The sequence below is a fragment of the Phaethon lepturus genome, unplaced genomic scaffold (assembly GCF_000687285.1).
Source record: "Phaethon lepturus isolate BGI_N335 unplaced genomic scaffold, ASM68728v1 scaffold27569, whole genome shotgun sequence".
In the NCBI taxonomy this organism is placed as follows: domain Eukaryota; kingdom Metazoa; phylum Chordata; class Aves; order Phaethontiformes; family Phaethontidae; genus Phaethon; species Phaethon lepturus.
Window position 1 is genome coordinate 21,218 of NW_010563510.1, and position 19,697 is coordinate 40,914.

The following is a 19,697-nucleotide window of genomic DNA, read 5'->3' on the forward strand; positions in this document are numbered from 1 at the left end:
CCTCTGGCCACGGCTCAGCACGGCGGCTTCTCGGCAGCCACGTCATGCCCACGTGCCAGACACAAGCTGACCTGCGCATCAGATGGTTCCCCAGCTAGCTGTGTCCCATTTACAGGAGGAACAGATGGAAGGCGGTGATGCTGAAAGGTAAAACACTGCGACAGTGTTCTCAAGCCTCAAGGATGAGAGGTATCAAAGCTGGTTCTCCAGGAATCAAGCTACCAACAGCAGACGCTTAAGTTATAGCTTGCCAACAGAGATTTTAAAATAATAACATTGATTACTCGTTTGACAGTCACATTACGGTGAACAGCACATCAGCTAATTCAATTAAATCTGTGGGTAGACCTGCCAGCATGGAAAATGACACTGAAGAGGCAGAAAGAGAGAGAAGAAAAACAAAATTAAGAGCAGCTGCCAAGAGCAGACAGCAATTCCTCCCTTCATAAATTTAGTCACATTTTTTAATTCTTTTTTTCCAGTTCTTTTGAGTCTGCTCTTTGAGAATAACCAAGCAAGTAAGATGTCAAATGCAAAACACACACATTACTCTGGGGCTTTGCTGTTTCTACAGAGAAACAAGAGAGAGAGAGAGGCCAAGAAGAGGGTGAGAAGTCAGCAGAACATCATGGTGAAGCACCTCATACTTACTTAGTGTAGAAACAGTGCAATCATGGCTGGGAAGAGGTGAGGGGTGAATTACAGGACAGAACATGGAAATCAAATAGCTTTACAAAACGAACTTGCTAGTTCAAAGCAAAATAGCTACTGGTCTCACCCCAGACAATGCCTGACAACAACGTCAGGCTACACTGTCCTGGAGTCACTTTGTACACTCTGAACCTCAGCAGACATCTAGGTGATACCCATGAGGAACAGTCTGCAGATACACTGGGACTTTTCAGCCAAAACCTGCTCCCATTCAAGGCAGAGGAAACTCTCCTATAAACTAGTTCATGAAAGCTTCCACAGATGGGAAGGCTTGCAAGAGGAAGGCTTAATGCTGTTGTTTTCAGGGTAAAGGTTCAAGACTCCATGTCTTGCTCTGGGAGAGGATGTGCCCACCAGCTACGTAGCAGTCAATCAGGAAGGAAGGGACTGCCACAAAAGCAAGAACAGCCGAAAAATGGGGCGGCTGTAAAACAGTACTGGTTCAAATCCAACAAGCAAGAAACATTAAAAGAAAATTACATTTTGCTGTTTGTTCTATGCAGCCTTCCATCTGAACACCTTGCAAATAGCAATGAGTCAAGCCATCCAATGTGCCCTGGAAAGGTCTGTTCTTATTCACCATTTGACAGAAAACAAAAAAACCCCAAGCAAATAATCAAAAAATCCCACAACGCCAAGGCAGTCTTGGTCCATCAGAACTTTAGTCAGAGCTAAACTATCTCTTCAGTGACTTGCCCGATATCCCATAGCGAGTATAGGGCAGACATGGGGTCATGTGCGTCATGTCCTGCGAATTCCCCTGTGGCTGAATTTCTTCATCACAAGAGCACCTTTTCACTGCCCACCACCCGATCTCATGAAATAACAACATGTCAGTTTGAGTGAAAGCACAGCTCTGACCACTGAGATGGTGTTAGATCCCAGATTTACTCCCGAGTTCTACTCTGGGACTACAGACACTGTCAACGCTAGATGTTGATGGGGAGTTACCGCAACTCCTTGCGCTGCCTCTGGAGCACTCCCTTTCTGTCCCTTGATGACTCTATTGGCTTAGGGCAGGACCGGGCCATTAATACAAAGCAGCCCAGGCAGTCACATACCTTTCACTGAAAGCTGATAGAGCATTTTATCCCCTTCGCAGACGCACTCATAAACTCCAGCATCCTCTGCTGCAGTGTTGCAAATTTTCAGGATGTGCCTCTTCCCCACAGTTTGAAGTTCATATTTTTCACTGGCCTTGAGCTCTTTCCCATCCTTTATCCACTTCACAATGGCCTCTGTGTCGGAAAGCTCAGCCTGAAGTTTGGCTTCCTCCCGCAGCCGAGCAGAGACTTTTTCTATATCTCTGCTCTTGTTGGTAAATCTCACTGCAGCACCTGTCAGGAAAAAGGCTTTGTTATTTCAAGTTATATCGAGATACCAAGTTCCCAATACGAGTCTGCTCTAGAGTGTGAGATCTCTGAAAAAGTATTAGGCCTTGTTCTTGCCCTCACACTCATGTCTAGGAGACTTGATCTCATTTTATTGCCTGAGTCACTAAGAAAAAAAAAAAGCACATCTTTCTACTGATTAATAACACTAAACACGCTTCTGCAGAGATTTCACAGAATCACAGAATCATGAAGGTTGGAAAACACCTTTAAGATCATCACGTCCAACCATCAACCCACCACCTTGGGTTTCGCCCACTAAACCATATCCTGGAGTGCCACGTCTACATGTTTTTTGAACAGTTCCAGTGATGGTGACTCCACCACTTCCCTGGGCAGCCTGTGCCAATGCTTGACCACTCTCTCTGTGAAGAAGTTTTTCCTAACACCCAATCTAAACTTCCCCCGGTGCAACTTGAGGCTGTTTCCTCTCGTCCTGTTGCTGGTTACTTGGGAGAAGAGACCAATCCCCACCTCACTACAACCTCCTTTCAGGTAGTTGTAGAGAGCGATGAGGGCTCCCCTCAGCCTCCTCTTCTCCAGACTGAACACCCCCAGTTCCCTCAGCCGCTCCTCATCAGACTTGTGCTCCAGACCCCTCACCAGCTTCGTCACCCTTCTCTGGACATGCTCCAGCACCTCAACGTTCTTCTTGTAGTGAGGGGCCCAACACTGAACATAGGATTCAAGCTGTGGCCTCACCAGTGCCAAGTACATGGGGACAATCACTTCCCTACTCCTGCTGGTCACACTAGTGCTGATACAGGCCAGGATGCTGTTGACCTTCTTGGCCACCTGGGCACACTGCTGGCTCATGTTCAGCCGGCTGTCAACCAGCACCCCCAGGTCCTTTTCCGCCGGGCAGCTCTCCAGCCACTCCTCCCCAAGCCTGTAGCGTTGCGTGGGGTTGTTGTGACCCAAGTGCAGGAACCAGCACTTGGCCTTTTTAAACCTCATACGGTTATTTACACCAAAAGTCTAACACATCCTTCCAGAATGAATGTCTGTTCATTACCTTTTGCCATGCAGTGTGGGTAGATACAGATGTTATTGTCATTTCATAACGGAGAGCTGGAGCACCCAACTCTCAATGCTAAATCGAGTTACATGATACTAACTTGTACATCACACAAATTTGTGGTAGACTAAAATTCCCCCAGGAAAAAAATTTGTTAGTAATAAATGACCCTTTACTCTTGAAAGAATCTGCTAAAGCCAGAAAGACTAGCCAAACCTGGAGCTGAAATTACTGGCTTAAGGTGACTCAGTGGTAGATCTGGTGACAGAATCCACTGACTGATGGTTGTGAACTACAGAAATTCATGAGCTGATGTTAAGCAGTGTAGTTCAGATACCAACCAGCTGGCTAGATACCAACCACTCTGAACTCTGTGCTGTCATGGTGAGGTCATTACCAGGACCCACATTAGTTCGTGTGATGTAATTTCAGGTACTTCCTACAGACCAGGCATCAGTGCAAGTCTCCAGTCCCACTTCTAATCATCAGGTCACAGAAACTTCCCCTTGACTGGAAGCAGAAAGAACAGTGATGAAAATAAATACCTTTCACTCTCATCTTGGTGCTGGTGTCAACATTATTGGCAACAAATTTCACTTCTGCTCCATCATCATTCTTCGTGACATTCTTTATGATTAGGGTGTGAGTAGTTTGGGTTCTCTTAATGATGTAGGTCTCACTTTCCTGTAAGATTTTACCATTAAGGTACCAAGTGCCAGAACATGTCGTTGTAAGGTCAACAGTAAACAGGGCATCCCCTCCAGGTACAGTTTCAGCAGTTGTCAGAGGGGTTTTCACAGCCAGGACTGGTTCTAGGGATGAAGAACAACACACCTCTGAGACCAAAGGACACAAGACTGCCACATTGGAGTATAGTTCTTCCTAAGAACAAAGTTCTTGGGGTAAATAAGATATGAGAGTAAAATCCTGCAGCCTTATACAATTGCAGGCACTGAAGGCAATGCACAGTTGGTCACCAGGATTTGACTTCTACAGCTGCAGGTAACCAACCTCTGGTATTACACAGCTAAGTCCTGTTTCTGCAGTGAAAGAACAACAGGCATATTTTACTGACTTTTTTCACTAAGATGCTTAAAGGCATAACAAGCCTGAAACACCGAGGTTCCCCAACAAGTGTGCTATTTATTTAATAACCAGTATTATTCTTAGATTTCAGAAGAATCCTAAGGAGGCCACCGGGCCTACTAAGTCACTTCTAGATATTCTAGGAAAACACCGGCATGTTCAGACAGCAAGGGAAAAGGACGACACAATAACAAGACACAGTACTGTCAAAGTCTGTTGCAGATATTGTCCAGTGCAACGAATGAAAGAAAGAAGCAATCCCATTGCACACAATGATTATGTGGGCACATTGGCACACTAGAAATGAAGTAAACCCCCCATATTTCTTCTAGTAACTCTAAGAATAAAGAGAGACTGACTGGCACTTGGTTTTCATGACAGTATCATCACCCATAAATATTCTCTAGGTGCAAGTGTGATATTTTATTTATATACTGAGAATTGTATTATAAGCCCACCTCAATTTTTCCTTTCATACCAGGTCTAGAAGAAGTGCTTACAGGCTTGAGGTTCATGGCAGAGAGCTCTGCCTCTCACACAGCCTGTTGTGAGGTATTGGAACATAAGCATACTAACAGCTCTATCACAGAAACCCAACCACCGTCACTTTGGTGATGCTCAGTGGTTGAAATCAGGTAGGTGAACTAACAGTGAAGGGAAAAAGGTTTTGCTGTTTGCTCTATGCTCCTCAAAGTCATGGGAAACCTCTTTAGAGCACCCACGTGGCAGAGCAGCACAGACTGACCCATTTTATGATGGTTTTGTGCTCACCAAGGTGCAAGCTCCCTGGGAACTCCAGGTAGGGGCTCTGCCCGTAGGCGTTGACCGCAGACACTCTGAACTGATAGTCAGCCTCTTCCGACAGGTTGTTCACCGTGAACTCTGGGACGGGGACATGAGACTCATGGCACCTCACCCAGGTAAAGCCAGTTAGTTTCTTGCGTTCCACGACGTAGCCATCGACTGGAATGGGGCGGTCCATCTTCGGAGGGGACCATGCTAGCGTCACTGAGGTTTCTGTTTTATTTTTCACCACAGGGTCAGCTGGGGGTTGGGTGGGAGGTTTTTTGGGGGCTGCACAAGGGAAAAAAAAAAAAAACAGAGTAAGAAGTTTATGCCAGAGTGGAAAATCCACTGTGCCTCACCAAAAAAGCTTACACTGGACAAAAAGCTACTTTTGCTTAATAAATCTCCATAAAACATTGATGTGAGACAGAAAAGCAAGATAATGGATACAAGACGGTTTTGGTCTGCATTACACAAAGATGTACGATACTTCTACCTCCACAGCTAAACATATGCGATTTCTACACAACATTACAGTTGTCTGCACAGACAAAGAGTCTACAATGAACAACTCATAGGCTTAAATTTTCAGTGCTAGATACAGACCCACACTACTTCCTATACAGCTCCTGGGCAAAGCAGACCAACACTCAGCTTGTTATTTTCACTCAGAAAATGGGTAAAACCACCATCAGAGGTTGTTCAAAATTCTTTGCACTAAATTCCTGTTCCACTTCCCTGGTGTGAATCCAGGCTAAAAAAAAAAGTATTAAATAAAAATACCTCAATGGGATTACTCTGGCAAGGTGGCACAGTTTTGCCCTGCTTACTAGACATCGTTGCACAGGGATAGTTGCACTAATATTGTAAGTCTGCTGGTATTTATCTTCCGTCAGAATTTCAACCGTACACATCTCTGCAGTCAGGAATGTAGATGTGCCTGAGAGAACCAATGCGTGGCAATGTGCCATTGCATCAAGGAAGAATGAGGCGACATTTTGCAATGCTTTACACGCAGGTGTGGCATCCTGCACAGCAATATAAATCTGCTCCATAAAAAGCAGCCTGAGCCAAGAGTCCGTGTCTTCCATTTCTTCTCGAGAACCTGTTCCAACCAACACTAAAAAATTTCAAACCAGATCCTCAACATTATTAAACGCAGACGAGCTAAACTTTGTGCAACTGGGACATTTCAGAGATAAAGGACATGAATAAACAGTCCATGGGTTTTAGAGTTATGGAGATCTCAGTTGCTTGTTACACAGGCTTGGCTGTTCTCTGAAGCTGCTCTCATCTGGGTATCTTTCCTCTGTCCTTTTTCTGAATTTTATGCCACTCAGAAAGACATGTTGTCACTCTGTCTCCCAAGAACCATGGCTATCATTGGGCATCTCTGTTTTAGTAATTTATGCAGAGCCAGCTTTTGGGGTTGGGGAATGAGCTTCAAAAGGAAATGACAAAGAAATGTCCCCACCGTCAGACCCTACGATCGAGGAGATGTGGCTATTTTACAGCACCTGAGGTCACAAACATATCCCTGCAGGTATTTGCATAATGAAGATTTACGTTCACCCTCTCATTCTTCTTGAACCCTTTAGAGAAGACTCAAGTCCCGTCAGGGTTATTCACTATGTGCTGCCACTGATCTGGTCAAGAGGCTGGGAACTACCCGATAGGCTCTGGTTACAGATTTACTGACAAGGTAAAGCTTTAATTTCATTTATTTTTGTGTATTTGAAAGGTGTCTGGTTTAAATCAGTCAACCGGACTCCAGCTGTCATCCCATGGAGAACAGCACACTCAGAAGCAATTAATCTCAGCTTAAAGAAGGTATGTGAGATGGGTGAAATAAATCACGCATTGTAGATACTGAAGTATTCATGACTATAGAGAGAACTTGTACAATGAGCCCAGACTGAAAACCGAACTCTGGGACAACTAATCATCTCCCTGCCTCAGTTTACCCATCTGTAAAATGGGCATAGTAACAACGCAAGATACTGATCAAATAATATATAAACATTGCTTGCCTGATAAATGTTATTAAAACAGCTAACACCGATCTTGTCCAACTAATTGAAAAAGATGTGAACATGGTACACAGGATTCTTCAAGCAGCTAATCTCATATGCATGAAGTGTAAAAACCAGGAAATCTCAATGCGATACACTTTTCCTTCATTACATAAATAGACACTTAAGTGTTTTGGGTGCACAGTTACCACCCTGTCAGTTACTGCTGGTCAGAGCTGGATGCCAAAGGTCCCGTTCGTATAGCATTAAGCTGAACACTAGACCCTGGAATCAGATCTCTTGACCTTACCGTCAGAACCTGTAATGTAATATTTTGTTCAGAGATACCTGTTTATGGGAAGGCAGCTTCTTACCTTTTTCTATTCCGTGAATCAAGACTTGCTTCATAACTTAAACAGCAGAGTCCAAACTCAGACTGAACTTTGCCATTCCCATTGAATAAGTGCATGGTTGCATGCTAAAGATTTCCAAAAACCTTGGAAACTGTCACAATTACCTCATTTTTCCTCATTTTAGCTCAATAGCATCAGAATGCCCCATCCAATTTTAGATAACACAGCAGTTTTAAACCTTTATTTAAAGATTTCTTTTTACCACTCAGTAATTGCAATTTGGTGTTGGTGGTGGGAGAAAATAAGTATTATTCTTCCCAAATGGTGACTTGTTCACATGAAAACTGGAACTGCAGCAGAGCCAGATATCACATGCAGTTCTCTGCCTTAAATGAAGCAGCTTTTGCCTAGGAAACGCAATGCCATCAAAATAAAGCTTCATAAAATTAGGCAACTTGACCAAAATTCCATTTCTGGTCTGATCTCAACTACGCTACACCTGCTGCTACTGCTCTTTCAACGGAAACCCTTGCTCGGATTAGATGTGCCAGCTGAAGGAATTTTCCAGCCTGCATATTATATCAGTCTCCCCAAGTAAAGCTAATCAAGACAAAGGTCCCCTCTTTCAGCATAACTGCCGTCAATTCACAGGGTCTTCCCAGCTTTGTCATGTCACAGAGAGGATGAGAGAGGACACGCTTTGCTGGTCTCCACAAAAGGAAGGAAACTATATTTTCAGGAAGAAGCATTTCCCCTTTTTCTTGCACATTTTGGTGTTTGTTTGGGGTTTTTTATTTTACTTCAATGCAAACAGCTTAAGAAGCTAAAATCAAAGTAAGAGGTTTCAGGTTTAGTGAACACTTGACTGGCCCTGAAATGCTTCATGTGCATGTGTGTGTAGATGTTCCTTCACAGATGTTTCTGATTGCTAGAATGGAAATACTTTGCCAAAAATGTTCAGGGCACCTATCTACTTCCCTATCATAGCCAGCATACTCACAAGCTACTCTCATGTCTCTGTCGACTCAGTTCCTAGGGAAGAAACTGAATGCTTGCTGACTCTCTCCTCCAAATCCTCAGTGAACAGAGTGAGGGAGAGATAAGTGACCCCTATTTGCTAGAAGTGTAATACCTATAGCAAGAATTGATAAATGCCCCTCAAAGAAACTATTTTGAAAACGGAGGTCCATGTGTAGGTGGAGCACCCACAATCCTCTGTGTACAATGAAATAAGGAGACTGCAACGTATGCAACTTACAGGATGGTTTTTTTTTTTCTAAGCACCTCCTCATGGGTAGAACACGTCTCTTACCTCAAATTTTACTCAGTTATCAGTTTATATCCACTCCAGCACGAAATGAGGATGGTACGAAGACACGAGTTTGTGCCATTCTCTTTCCCCAGGACTACTCTCTTTGCTTTGATCTCTTCACAACATTTCATAAAGCTAACATTCAGGCTGTCAGCCTTTCGTGGCAGACATCAAACCTTCTTCTGTCTTTGGACATCAAACTTACCATGGCAGTACCTGAAACAGTGCTAGCATGAGAGTACCTGCTTGCTAGGGAAGACCTAACACTGACGCCGAATAAAAGTGAAGCTTACTGGTCACAGTGAACTGGGTAGAAGTCCTGCTTTCATCAGCCAGGAAGGCAATCTCACCAGCATCTTCCATCTTACACTCTCTGACAGTCATGGTATGTTGCTTGCCAGAACATGTGATGGAAATTCGATCACTGGGTTTCACCTCTTCTTTATTTTTCAGCCATCGGATGTTCTGGCATTCATTGTCCAGCTCAACACAGAAGATGGCCGTATCGTTTATGAAGACTGCAGTCTTTCGTGGAAGTTTTTTAATGATGTTCCCTTTAAAGAAGAAATTAATGATCAACAAACAGTAGATATTAAAGTTTCCAGCAATACTGGACCATCCAGACTACAACAGGACCAGCCAACAGCTCTCACCTAGTCAAAACATTGTAGACACTATGCAGACAACCCTAAATGAATTCCTAGTTATACGGAATAGATAACCCCCAGCACCCATTTTCGCCTTCAAAGACACAAAAGCAATCCTGTTTGACTACAGTTGCTCATGTTTCTAGCTTAACATGCAGAGTCTGCTCTTGGGTAAACACAAGGTATGTGGTCTTGTCAAGAACAGATTTGACAGTGATACAGCTTTTATTGCCCTCATATGCTGGGAATTAAAACTAAAACTTTGCTAAAGTCAGTCAGTCTTAAACCAGACAGTTCTCCCATCTGTCTTGGGGATTTTGCCTCCATCACACTTACCAGTAAGTTACATAACCAAGACAGCAAACACACCAGTCACCTGAATTCATAGAAAATACGCCAAAAAACTCAGATTTCTTCTTACATTCAACCCAGAAATTCACACGGAATTAACTTCACTTACTCGTGTCCTTTCCAAGTGACTGTGATGAGTATCACTTATTAGAATAACCTCAAAGTTACAAGGTGTGACTATTGACAGGAGAGCCTGGACCAAGGCATCAGAGAACCACCCCTGCTGGCAGGCGGTGACTGGCTCCAGCCCCGGAACAGTCCCTGCGAGGCAAGAGAGCCCTCACTCAGGCAAAGCACCTAGAGCTATTTAACGAGAATCAATGCTGAACTCCTTTATGAAACAACAGACCAGCCACATGTTTCATCAGCGGAATCCAAGACCCTGATTCCCTGCTCCTCCTCTCCGAAGCTTAGCCACGTGTCTGCTCCTTGCTGCCCTCAGCAGTGTCCCCATCCCCGCAGCCCGTTGCACCCTGCCAAGCTCTTGCATTCGCCCAACCTCACCCAGCTCTCTGGAACCTTCTTCCCCCGGGGCAGGCACAGGGCTCTCCCAGGAAGGCTCTGCCTCCTTTCCATCCCGAGAGCTCCACCTGGCTCGGTCACTCTTTTTTTTGGTGGAGCATGCCGTGTACCATAGCACAAACAAGTAAAACAAATACCAGCTGTCCTATTGCGGCCAAACACGCTTACAGTGTTTGGCTGGTCTAGCCCTAACAGAAGGTGTAACAAAAAGATGTCTCCAGGCTAAATTCCCCCCTCTATCTCCACCTATCTCTCTTCTCTTCGCTAATGATACAAAAAGGAATTTGCACAAGGATGCATGGCACCCAGCTGTCACGCACCAATTTATTTTAGCAGAGAACTTCTGGTTTCACTGGGAGCAAAGTCAGGCTTCAAACGAGACAGGACAAGTGCGATCCTCTTACTATCACAGGTCTTCAACTGACGCTAGAGGAGATGTCAACGATACCAGCATGGGCATCATCAAAATAAAAATTACTGGTCCTGGAGTTGCATGGGTAGGTTCTTATTCATACAGCAAGTCATGGAGATCAGAACCGATCGCCCCTTCTGCAGACATGCCTGTGTCTGCTGTGCACGTTTACTGGCTGTGAGACACCTACACCATAACAGGCTCTACACCCACTTGCACTTCAGTCCCAAACCACCAGACTCAGGCGATTTGGACATGGATCTATAGCCATATTTTTCCCCTTTCTCATCAGCTTTTCAAACTCCAGAGAACAACTCTGGATGTCAGAGATCTCGAGCGTGGATCTGATTTTCAATCCAAAACCGTACTGGTGCTGACCGCAGCCTGCACCACACATTGGACCATAAGCCACAGCTGCTCAGCTAGCTTCCCAGAGTGGTCAGCACCACTTGCAGACAAGATTCACCGTTGTGTTTGTGGACACCAGACAAGACCTGTGTTAGGAGCCAGGAGACGCATCCGTTGTGTGGGATCATGTTAAGGAAACTCTACAATGCTAGGCTACAGCTCAAGGAGTTTGCCTTCTAGGAAGCCCCTTTAAGCGTAGGGCCCCACCAGGTGACGTATCTTGTGCAGCAACACAATCTGTCCCTGCTCTGTGACCCTGTGTCCCAGATACACCCTGGCAGGAAATCCAGGGACCCACTGACCCACCACACGTGGCTCTCCTCTCACACCATAAGGGAGTCTGCTGGTCTTCACTGCACACATGCACGGGGTAAATGCCATTCACAAGGTTGAGTCCGGAGTCTCATGCGTGAATCTCGCGCTCAGTAGGTGAGACTTGGCCAACCTGAAATAGCAAGAACCTTTCTTACCTTGGACAGACAACTCTGCGATGGTCCTGCTGCCTTCTTTCATCTCACAGATATAGACAGCATCATCGTCTGCAGTCACGTTCTGGACAGTGAGCCGGCGATATGTGCCTTCTTCTTCGATGTTGTATTTCTTGCTCTGCCGGAGTTTTGTTTCCTCCTTGAACCAAGCCGTTTCTGTACTAGGAACAGGCACTTCACATTGGAAGGTGGCAGATTCCTTCTCCCTCACTTCAAGATCCTTCAGTTTTTCCTTGAAAGGTATCGAAGGTTCTTAAGAGGATAAAAACAGCAAGGAGAAACAAGAGTTTGTGATGGTCTGGGGTAAGAGGCATGCAAATAAATATGTCAATAGAAAAAAAAAAATTAAGACTCCTTATTAATGATACCGATTTGTCCTGAGCTGCCATCCAAACCCATAATCAAGCCCTACTACAGTAGGTGTTCTACTCTGATGTAAAAAAAATCCCAGGTTAAATATTTTTCAGGACTTAGAATCATTTAGAATCACAGAATCATTTAAGTTAGAAAAGACCCTTACGATCATCAAGTCCAATCGTGGACTCTCTTTCTAGACTTTTCTAAAAACTAAGCAGTATCAGTCTGAACTGCAGTACCTGCCCCACGACATCACACGGAGGACGTTGTTCTAATCCAAAGCAATGTGAACAAGCTGGTGAAGCACCAGGTTAATAAATTCTGCTTTTGTGGCCTGTTTGTCCTCTAGCGTGAACGTACCTGCATTGCACCCTGTCACCTGGCGATGCCAACAAGGTGAAGGGCAGGCACCACTCAGCCTGACTCTATACATACAGACCTATAGATTATAGCAGCAGCTGCTTCACATCAGGGTAAAAGCCCTTAAAAGATGCTACAGGTGGGTAAATAGGAAACAAGCTGGTCTTAGGGAGAGGGCACAGGGCAGCAATTCTGGGCGAGCCTGAGCAGCTGAGCTGGTCAGCTGGTGCGAGAACCAATGTTTTAGGGGTCTTGCAGCAGAAGTGAGCTCAGTGGAGGGATCTGAAAGGGCACAGAAAGACGGGAGGTGGCTGCGCGCACAAGGACACACGTGGGGGAAAGCACAGAAGGAACCGATGGAGGAGTTTTCTCCCCACAAGCACCAAAGCCTCTGTATCAGCTTCCGTCAACGACAATAAAAGAACTAGAGAAAGAGCCCGGGTGTCCCAGCCACCTCTGCTTCCCTCCAGCAAGAGGGCTGCAGTGCTCTGGCTAAGGGAGAAGCCAGCGCGTCGATCAAACACACAAAACAGCTGCGTGGCAGCGAGGGAAGACATCTTAGGAAGAGAACAACGCTTAATTCCAGCGACGGCTGCGCTGTGAAGTCACCCTGATACCCCAGCACTCAACTGAAGAAAGGGGAGCTGGACTGAAGAGGGCGGCCGGTGGTCACAGCCACGGGGCCGGTGCCACAGTCACGTCGCAGGCTTGGGTTAGCCAGCGCTGACGCATCGCCGCTGGTGCTCTATGAGAGCTCACGTCTCGACGTGCACCTTCGTCTTCTAATAACTACTGCACCAGCTCCCAGCCCTTTCTCTGTGACTCCGTTCTCCCTCTGCCTGACCACGTGCACACCCCCAGGCTGGTCATTTCATGTGGTCACTAGCAGCCAGTAATGCCAAGCGTTAGTCTAACAGCCACACAGAAGTAGACTTGTCTTAGATTTATAAGCCCATGACCATGGCACAGCCCGCTCAGAGTCACAGTGCTCTAGAGGTTGGAGAAACCAACATGCGCTCCGCATGTTAGTGATCCTTTTTTATTTAACCAACGGGCAGCTCAGACTCCTGCCCTGCAATCCCATCGATCACCTCTGGAAGCACCCCGTGTATTCAGGGGGAATGAAGCAGCTGTAATTCTCACGCCATGGGAACAAGCAAGAGGATGAGATCAAGAAAGCATTAATCAGAAGGATGGCAGCCTCCGGGAGCTGGGTGCGGAGCTGCTGTCTGAGAGAGGAGGGAGCCTGGATCTGACGCTGGGAACACACAGACGTGCCCAAGGGACAGAAGGAAGTATGAGATGCACCTGAGCAGCTCACAGGTGTCTTCCGACACTTGGAAGAACTGGCCATATCATTAACCCCTCACCCTTCATGGTCACTAAGCAGTGTCTAAGATTTTAAAAAAAAAAGTTGCTCTAGCAAAAAGCTCTTAAACGTACAAATGCAGAAGAGCTGGTTGACTCTTTTGTACGTGTTGCAGTAAACAGCACTGCTTTCCCATCCAGGGGAAGTAGGTGCAAGGGTCTCTTTGGCAGCCTGGGGTCACAGATAGCCTCTGAAAACAACTTTGCTTTCGTCCTACTGACATGTGCATCTTATCTCGCTCTGAACAGGGCTTCAGCGAGACAGCAGCTGATAAACTGAATCAAAGCCTGGGATTCACCCAGCACAGTGCTTGTTTTTTTGTTGGTTTTTTTTTTGGTTTGGAGATGTCAGAGAGGCTCCAAAATCCACCATCTCCAGCCTCATCTTCCTGAATCTGTCTTCATGTTCTTTACATCATCTAGCATGTACCTGGTCAGACAGAGAGGGTTAGTTTTGGTCAGGGGACTACAGAAGGACCACAGGTCTCTTTAGGGTGGGCATCCCAAACAATTCATCTGGCCCATAACAAGCCCCTGCCCAGGTGGCAGGAGGGAACAGGGTCTCCAGCTGATCAACAGGCAACACAGACCTCAAGGAAAGATCTGTGAAAGGCAAGTGGCTCATCTTCCATGTTAACAGAGTAATCAACACAGCCTGAGTACATAACCGTGTAACATTTACATGAAAAAGACTTTTTCTGAAGGAGGAAGCACTAAACTTTACACCAGCCTTTCAGTGTACTTTCCACTTAACTAGTTAAATGTGAAAACAAATAAATACACTTACTTTCCCACTGGCCAGCGTGGTGAGTGGAGCAGAGACCTCTGGTACCCTCTTTCCCCCACACTGGCCTGCAACCTGTCAGATTTTGACGTTTACACTGCAAATTCTCTCTTATCTATTTGTACAGCACCCAGGACAACTCAGAAATACTCTGTGTTGTACTACAGGCACATCAGGAAGAGCCACTGCAGATAACTTTTACATTTGATTTGACAGACCCCATAAACATTGATGGCTCATTTCTAAATGCCTGTTTGTCATATATTACCCTTTCACACAAGGTAATTGTCAATGTAAGCTTGTGTTAAGTATGACTCTAACATGGAAGATAAAGCCATTTTCCTTATTAAGCAAAATGTTCATAATATCTGAAAATGTCCTTGTAATATAAGAAAAAAGTGCGTTCAGCTGAGGTTACATGTGACATTATCGCAGGGACCCTCTGTTTCAGATAAGAAGTGCCACCAACTCCCATCTCTAGTTCCTATAAATATCAGAGCTGATTAGAAATTATTTAACATGGAGCAAGAAAGGTGATTTCTGATCTTTCAGTTCCACAGCAAAATGTTGATTTTGCTCAGAACACTCAGTTATTCAAACCTCCTTTGAGAAAATCTAGCTGGTTTGTGTTGGAATGACTGGAGTGGAAACGTGATCTGGCATGGTGCTTTTTGGAAGCCGTGGTTTGATGGTTTCCTGACCACATCCTTTCCTACGGATGCTCTCCCAGCTGGGCTGTGTCTCCCACAATACAAAGCACATTCAGCTCTGCTCAAGTCACCAGAGCTCCATGTAGACGTGAGTCCCAGGCACCATGGAAGACACAATTTAGACACAGCTGACACAGGCTGCAGTGGAGGAGCAGAAGCAAGAGGTACGTCAGCTGTACACCTTGCAAGCCGGAAGAGCAGTTCAAGTGGATGTCATTTCATACAGAACCCAACCAAAAGTACAGAGGAGTGTTCTTACGATAACTCCAAATCGACCATTATCTAGAAACTTTCACTTCCATGAGACCTCAGTGGTGTGAATTTGAATGGCAAATTTTGTCCTTCTAACACCTGGACTCCCAGGACACGGCTCATTTTCATTAACTCAGAGTCCCCTGAGAGTTCCTTTAGATTAATCTCTAGTATCAATATGTTTTGGGTGGTTTTGTTTGTTTGTTTTACTACAGTTTTTTCTGTTAATCTGTTTTTTAGCCAAAGCAGAAATAATCATTAAGGAATGTAATGAAGGCAATCACATTTCTAAAGAAGGAGAAATAAGACAGAAAATAAGAGATCTACAAAAGCCTGCCTATTGGGAAAAATGTGAGCTAGAAACAGCAAAGCAAAACCCTGAGGGAGCATGGAGCAAGAGCAGCTCATGGACTTAACAAGAAACTGCAAGAGCTTAGGTCAGATATGAATTTGGCTGCTTGTCTTGAGAACATTTTTCTCCAGAGTGTCATAGGCTTTTTTTTTCAGTCCACACCAACCAAACTAGCAATGAGATGATGTTATTTTTTAAAAGCAGGTCTTGCTAACACATATTTTGCTAAGAATAGGTGCAGCCTGCAAAGAAGCCAATGTTTCCTTAACCTTCTCAAGGCGTATCTGTCTGCTTGACCTGGTCTTCTCACTTGCCTACATTTCCTTTTGCCTATTCCTGTCCTTCTCACGGGCTCTCCATTGATTATTCCAGAGGCAATTTTTCCCTCTGTGTAACAAAAATGATCCAGTGAGAGTAAGAATATGGAAAATCCTTCCAGAGGGAGCTATCTAGAGGTGCATGGACAAGCTTCCACCATCTTGTGCCTTTGGTCTTCTTCCTAGTTACTGTGCTTTCCAAGTTTCCTTTCTACCTCCACATTTCTCAAGTTCTCTTTCAGATCTCAAATGTGACTACCATGACAGTGGTCATCCAAAACCACTTCAGGACAGAGAGGAATAAAGTGGCCTCAGCACTAGTTTCTTTTTCCACTCTCTATCCTATTTGGCTTGCAAACTTTAACCTTTTCATACAGTATCTGATTACTGTATTCGGGGACTCAGATGAACATTTCTTGGCCCAGACCCAAGGATGGAGACCTGCACACTGTTCTTGCTAACTTTACGCAAGGCCTCAGGACATGTCCAAAGCCTTCAGGAAATTCAAGTCAGTTGTTCTTGTTCCTCCTGTCCTCTCTGCTCTTCGGTTTGGCAAAAATCATAGACTCATAGAATCTTTTAGGTTGGAAAAGACCCTTAAGATCATCAAGTCCAACCACTAACATTACCAAGTCCACCACTAAACCATGTCCCTAAGTGCTACGTCTACACATCTTTTAAATACCTCCAGGGATGGTGACTCAACCACTTCTCTGGGCAGCCTGTTCCAATGTTTGATAACTTTTTTGGTGAAGAAACTTTTCCTAATATCCAATCTAAACCTTCCTTGGCGTAAAGGCTTACTCTTGGGCAGTATTTCCTAATTTATTTTACTTGTCACATTTCAGCATATGGCTTGTGATTTTATTCCTGCTCTAGACACTAGAATCCAGCACATTTCTGAATTGGAGTAATCAGCTCTTGGTTTTCCTTAATTGTGAGAGTGACACTCTGCCCTGTAGCCTCTTCTTTGAGATTTACGTCTGATTCACAACATCTCATTTAGAAACAGCTCAAAAATCTTTTTTTTTTCATCTCCGTGATCTTAAAGGCATGGGTTCAGAAAATGCTTACAAATGTGTTGAGTCTCTAGATCTAGTTTGACAGAACATAGGAGGCACACTAGAGGAGAGGTTTGACCTGTGCCCAGTCCTATGCCCTGAGAGACTGCTAAGAGCCACCTTACAGACAGTATGCTGGGCTAGGTAATCTTTTTTTTTTTTACCTTTAGAAGACCCATAAATATTCTCATTCAGAGTCTTGTGTTGAAATGCTGTGAACCAAAATGCCAGAGTATATTCAAACCCACGAAGCTTCTCTTTTCTCGTACCTGTGTCTATAAGCACACACTGCAGATGCAGCATCACGGGCTCCATAAACGTGCTGCTGCCTGCAGAAGGACCAACGCAGCAGCGTGGTGCTTACCAAGGTTGGCTGCTTGGAGAATTTCACCTCTTCTGCATGACTGAGCAAAGAGAAGATTGTGTGGGAAGATGACCTGCTCCCCTAAACACGATGGAAAATGAGCTAATGCCATAAACAACAGAATTAAAAGGCCCCTTCATTACTACATCATTCTGAGCTGTCCCTGGAGGGCTGAGAAGGACTTCTGGTGACACAAAGGAGAGTCATTATTCAGGGCCTAATTATAACCAACACACGTAGATTTTCCATGGCAGCCTTGGCCTGGTCAGAAAGCCCAATATGGTATTGTATAACAAAGAAACAGACCATAAACATTTCCACTTAAGCCCTCTGACTCACAGGCGCCTCTTGACAATGGACATTGATCAATAGCTTTTTCCCGTGGTGCTTACTCCCAGACCTGCTGCTTCGCATGCTTTCCCCGACTCCTTTGGAACAGGTTGCACCCATTGGGAATAATCAGATAAGCACGGGCAGAAAGGAGGGTGCCCGTCTTTGCAAAACAGATGTTGGGCAAGTAACGGAGCTTGAGCCATCCTCAAAGTGAACACCCACCCAAGGGTCACCCATTACCTCCGAGTCCCGACTCATGAGGTAACCACAGCTTTATGGAAGAGGACAAATGCCCTTCCCAACAGCACTCAGCACCTCCAAGGGATGGCAATGAGTGGGACAAGCGCCAGTGAGTTCCACGGATCAGGTGTCACTGATGGACATGGGGACTGAGTCACTGACGGGAAAGACTGTGAGTATGAAAGGAGAGGTCCAGAAAAGGGAAACCAGAAAACCAAATAAAGGTTATAAAAGCTGAGAGTCTTAAAGACAGGTAGGAAACACAGGCTATTCCTACTCTTTGGGATTTCTAATTTATTTTGCTGCCAAAAACATCTATTTTGCCACTCAAATGGCAAAGCCTTTCACATCTGTGAATTCATTTACAGGTGTTGCCTGGGTTGCAAACTGCCTGCTGTAACCTTGCCAAATGAAAGAGCAGCTTGAAAACTTAGAGTTTCCTTTGTGAAAATATGTGTGTCACATTTTTGTTGCCATCCTGAAGAACCTGGTCTGATCTCCACCAGCACTGAGGGATCCTCTGAAGGCAACTTCATCACCACTGGCCACAGCAAATAGAGGCATCCTGGTCCTAGTAGCGTTCTGGGAGCATACAAGGACTACAGGCTATCCAGCAACACAAGCTGGGAAAAGGCTGACGAGGCCTGGCAAGAACAAGGCTGCTGGTGGGTCACACTGTACAGGAAAACTGAGATGGACTGTAATTACAGTTGGAGTAGGTCTCCCAAGGGATCCAAGGCAGCCTGACACATTCAGCTTGCAGGGAGTTTACTTCTGCTTGAATTGCATGTGTGTGCCAGTTTGTTTAAACCCTGGGGTGAATATAAAGGCTTTAGCGGTCCCTGATCCAGAGGACGGTAACGGATCTCTTTCTTAGATTGCTATAAAACCAGGATGGATGGGAGATGTAGAGAACTGGTTCACCCCCGCTGCCCCACAGCCAGCCAGTTCTACATCATCTATCCCTGACTGACCCCTTCCTAAAGCCCCCCAGTGATGAGACTCTCTCCCCAGGCCATCTGTTCCAGTGCTTAACCCCCTTTACAGCTGGCGGGCTTTTCTTCATGTCTAACCCGCGCTCCTTTGCAGCAGTTTGGTGGCAGAAGTTTTGTTCACACGCCCACCCCAATTCAGAAGAGCATTGCCTGTCTCCTTGCAGGCATGCCCACCCCGGTGAGGAACATAAGCACCCACCTTTGACGGTGACGAGCACAGAGCTGTACGTCTGGCCTGCCAGGTTGGAGGCCGTGCAGGTGTACAACCCATTGTCTATCTGCTTGCAGAAGAGGATCTTCAGCACAAAGTTCTCCTGATCATCCTCATAGATGACGTGCCGCCGCCCTTCCAAAATGACCTCGTTGTCCTTCTTCCACACAATCTCTGGCTTGGGCTCGCCCGTCACATAGCAGCTCAGCTTGGCGTGCTTCCCCTCTGTCACGCTACACGTGCGTGTCAATGCCCCAAAAGTCGCGTTGCGGGCCCCTTTGGTGGTAAGTCCAGCCGCTCTCTCGTAATCCCGGGAGAGGCTGTAGCTGATGCCGGACAACCCTTCTGCCATGGAATAAGACTGGGCAGACACTGAATCGAGAGCCCCATGGGAGATGTCCATCTTCCTGATCTCCTCCCGCCTCTTTTGCAAGTGAGACAACAAGGATGCCGTCTTGCCACAGCTGGTATCGAAGTGGCTGGCCGCGCCCGGGTG

The 19,697-nt window shown here is 45.6% G+C and overlaps 1 protein-coding gene across 1 annotated transcript in view; it reads right to left on the minus strand.

Annotated features, from left to right (window-relative positions):
• The window catches only part of OBSL1 (obscurin-like 1), a gene marked incomplete at its 3' end in the record, with an annotated part of 40,548 nt that overhangs the window by 20,268 nt on the left and 583 nt on the right, over positions 1-19,697 (minus strand). The window contains exons 2-7 of the mRNA XM_010294586.1: positions 19,190-19,625; positions 11,480-11,749; positions 8,963-9,223; positions 4,978-5,280; positions 3,666-3,932; positions 1,773-2,048 (exon numbers count right to left, since the gene is read on the minus strand). Coding sequence (XP_010292888.1) covers positions 1,773-2,048; positions 3,666-3,932; positions 4,978-5,280; positions 8,963-9,223; positions 11,480-11,749; positions 19,190-19,625 — 1,813 coding nt within the window. The remainder of the gene's footprint in view (positions 1-1,772; positions 2,049-3,665; positions 3,933-4,977; positions 5,281-8,962; positions 9,224-11,479; positions 11,750-19,189; positions 19,626-19,697) is intronic.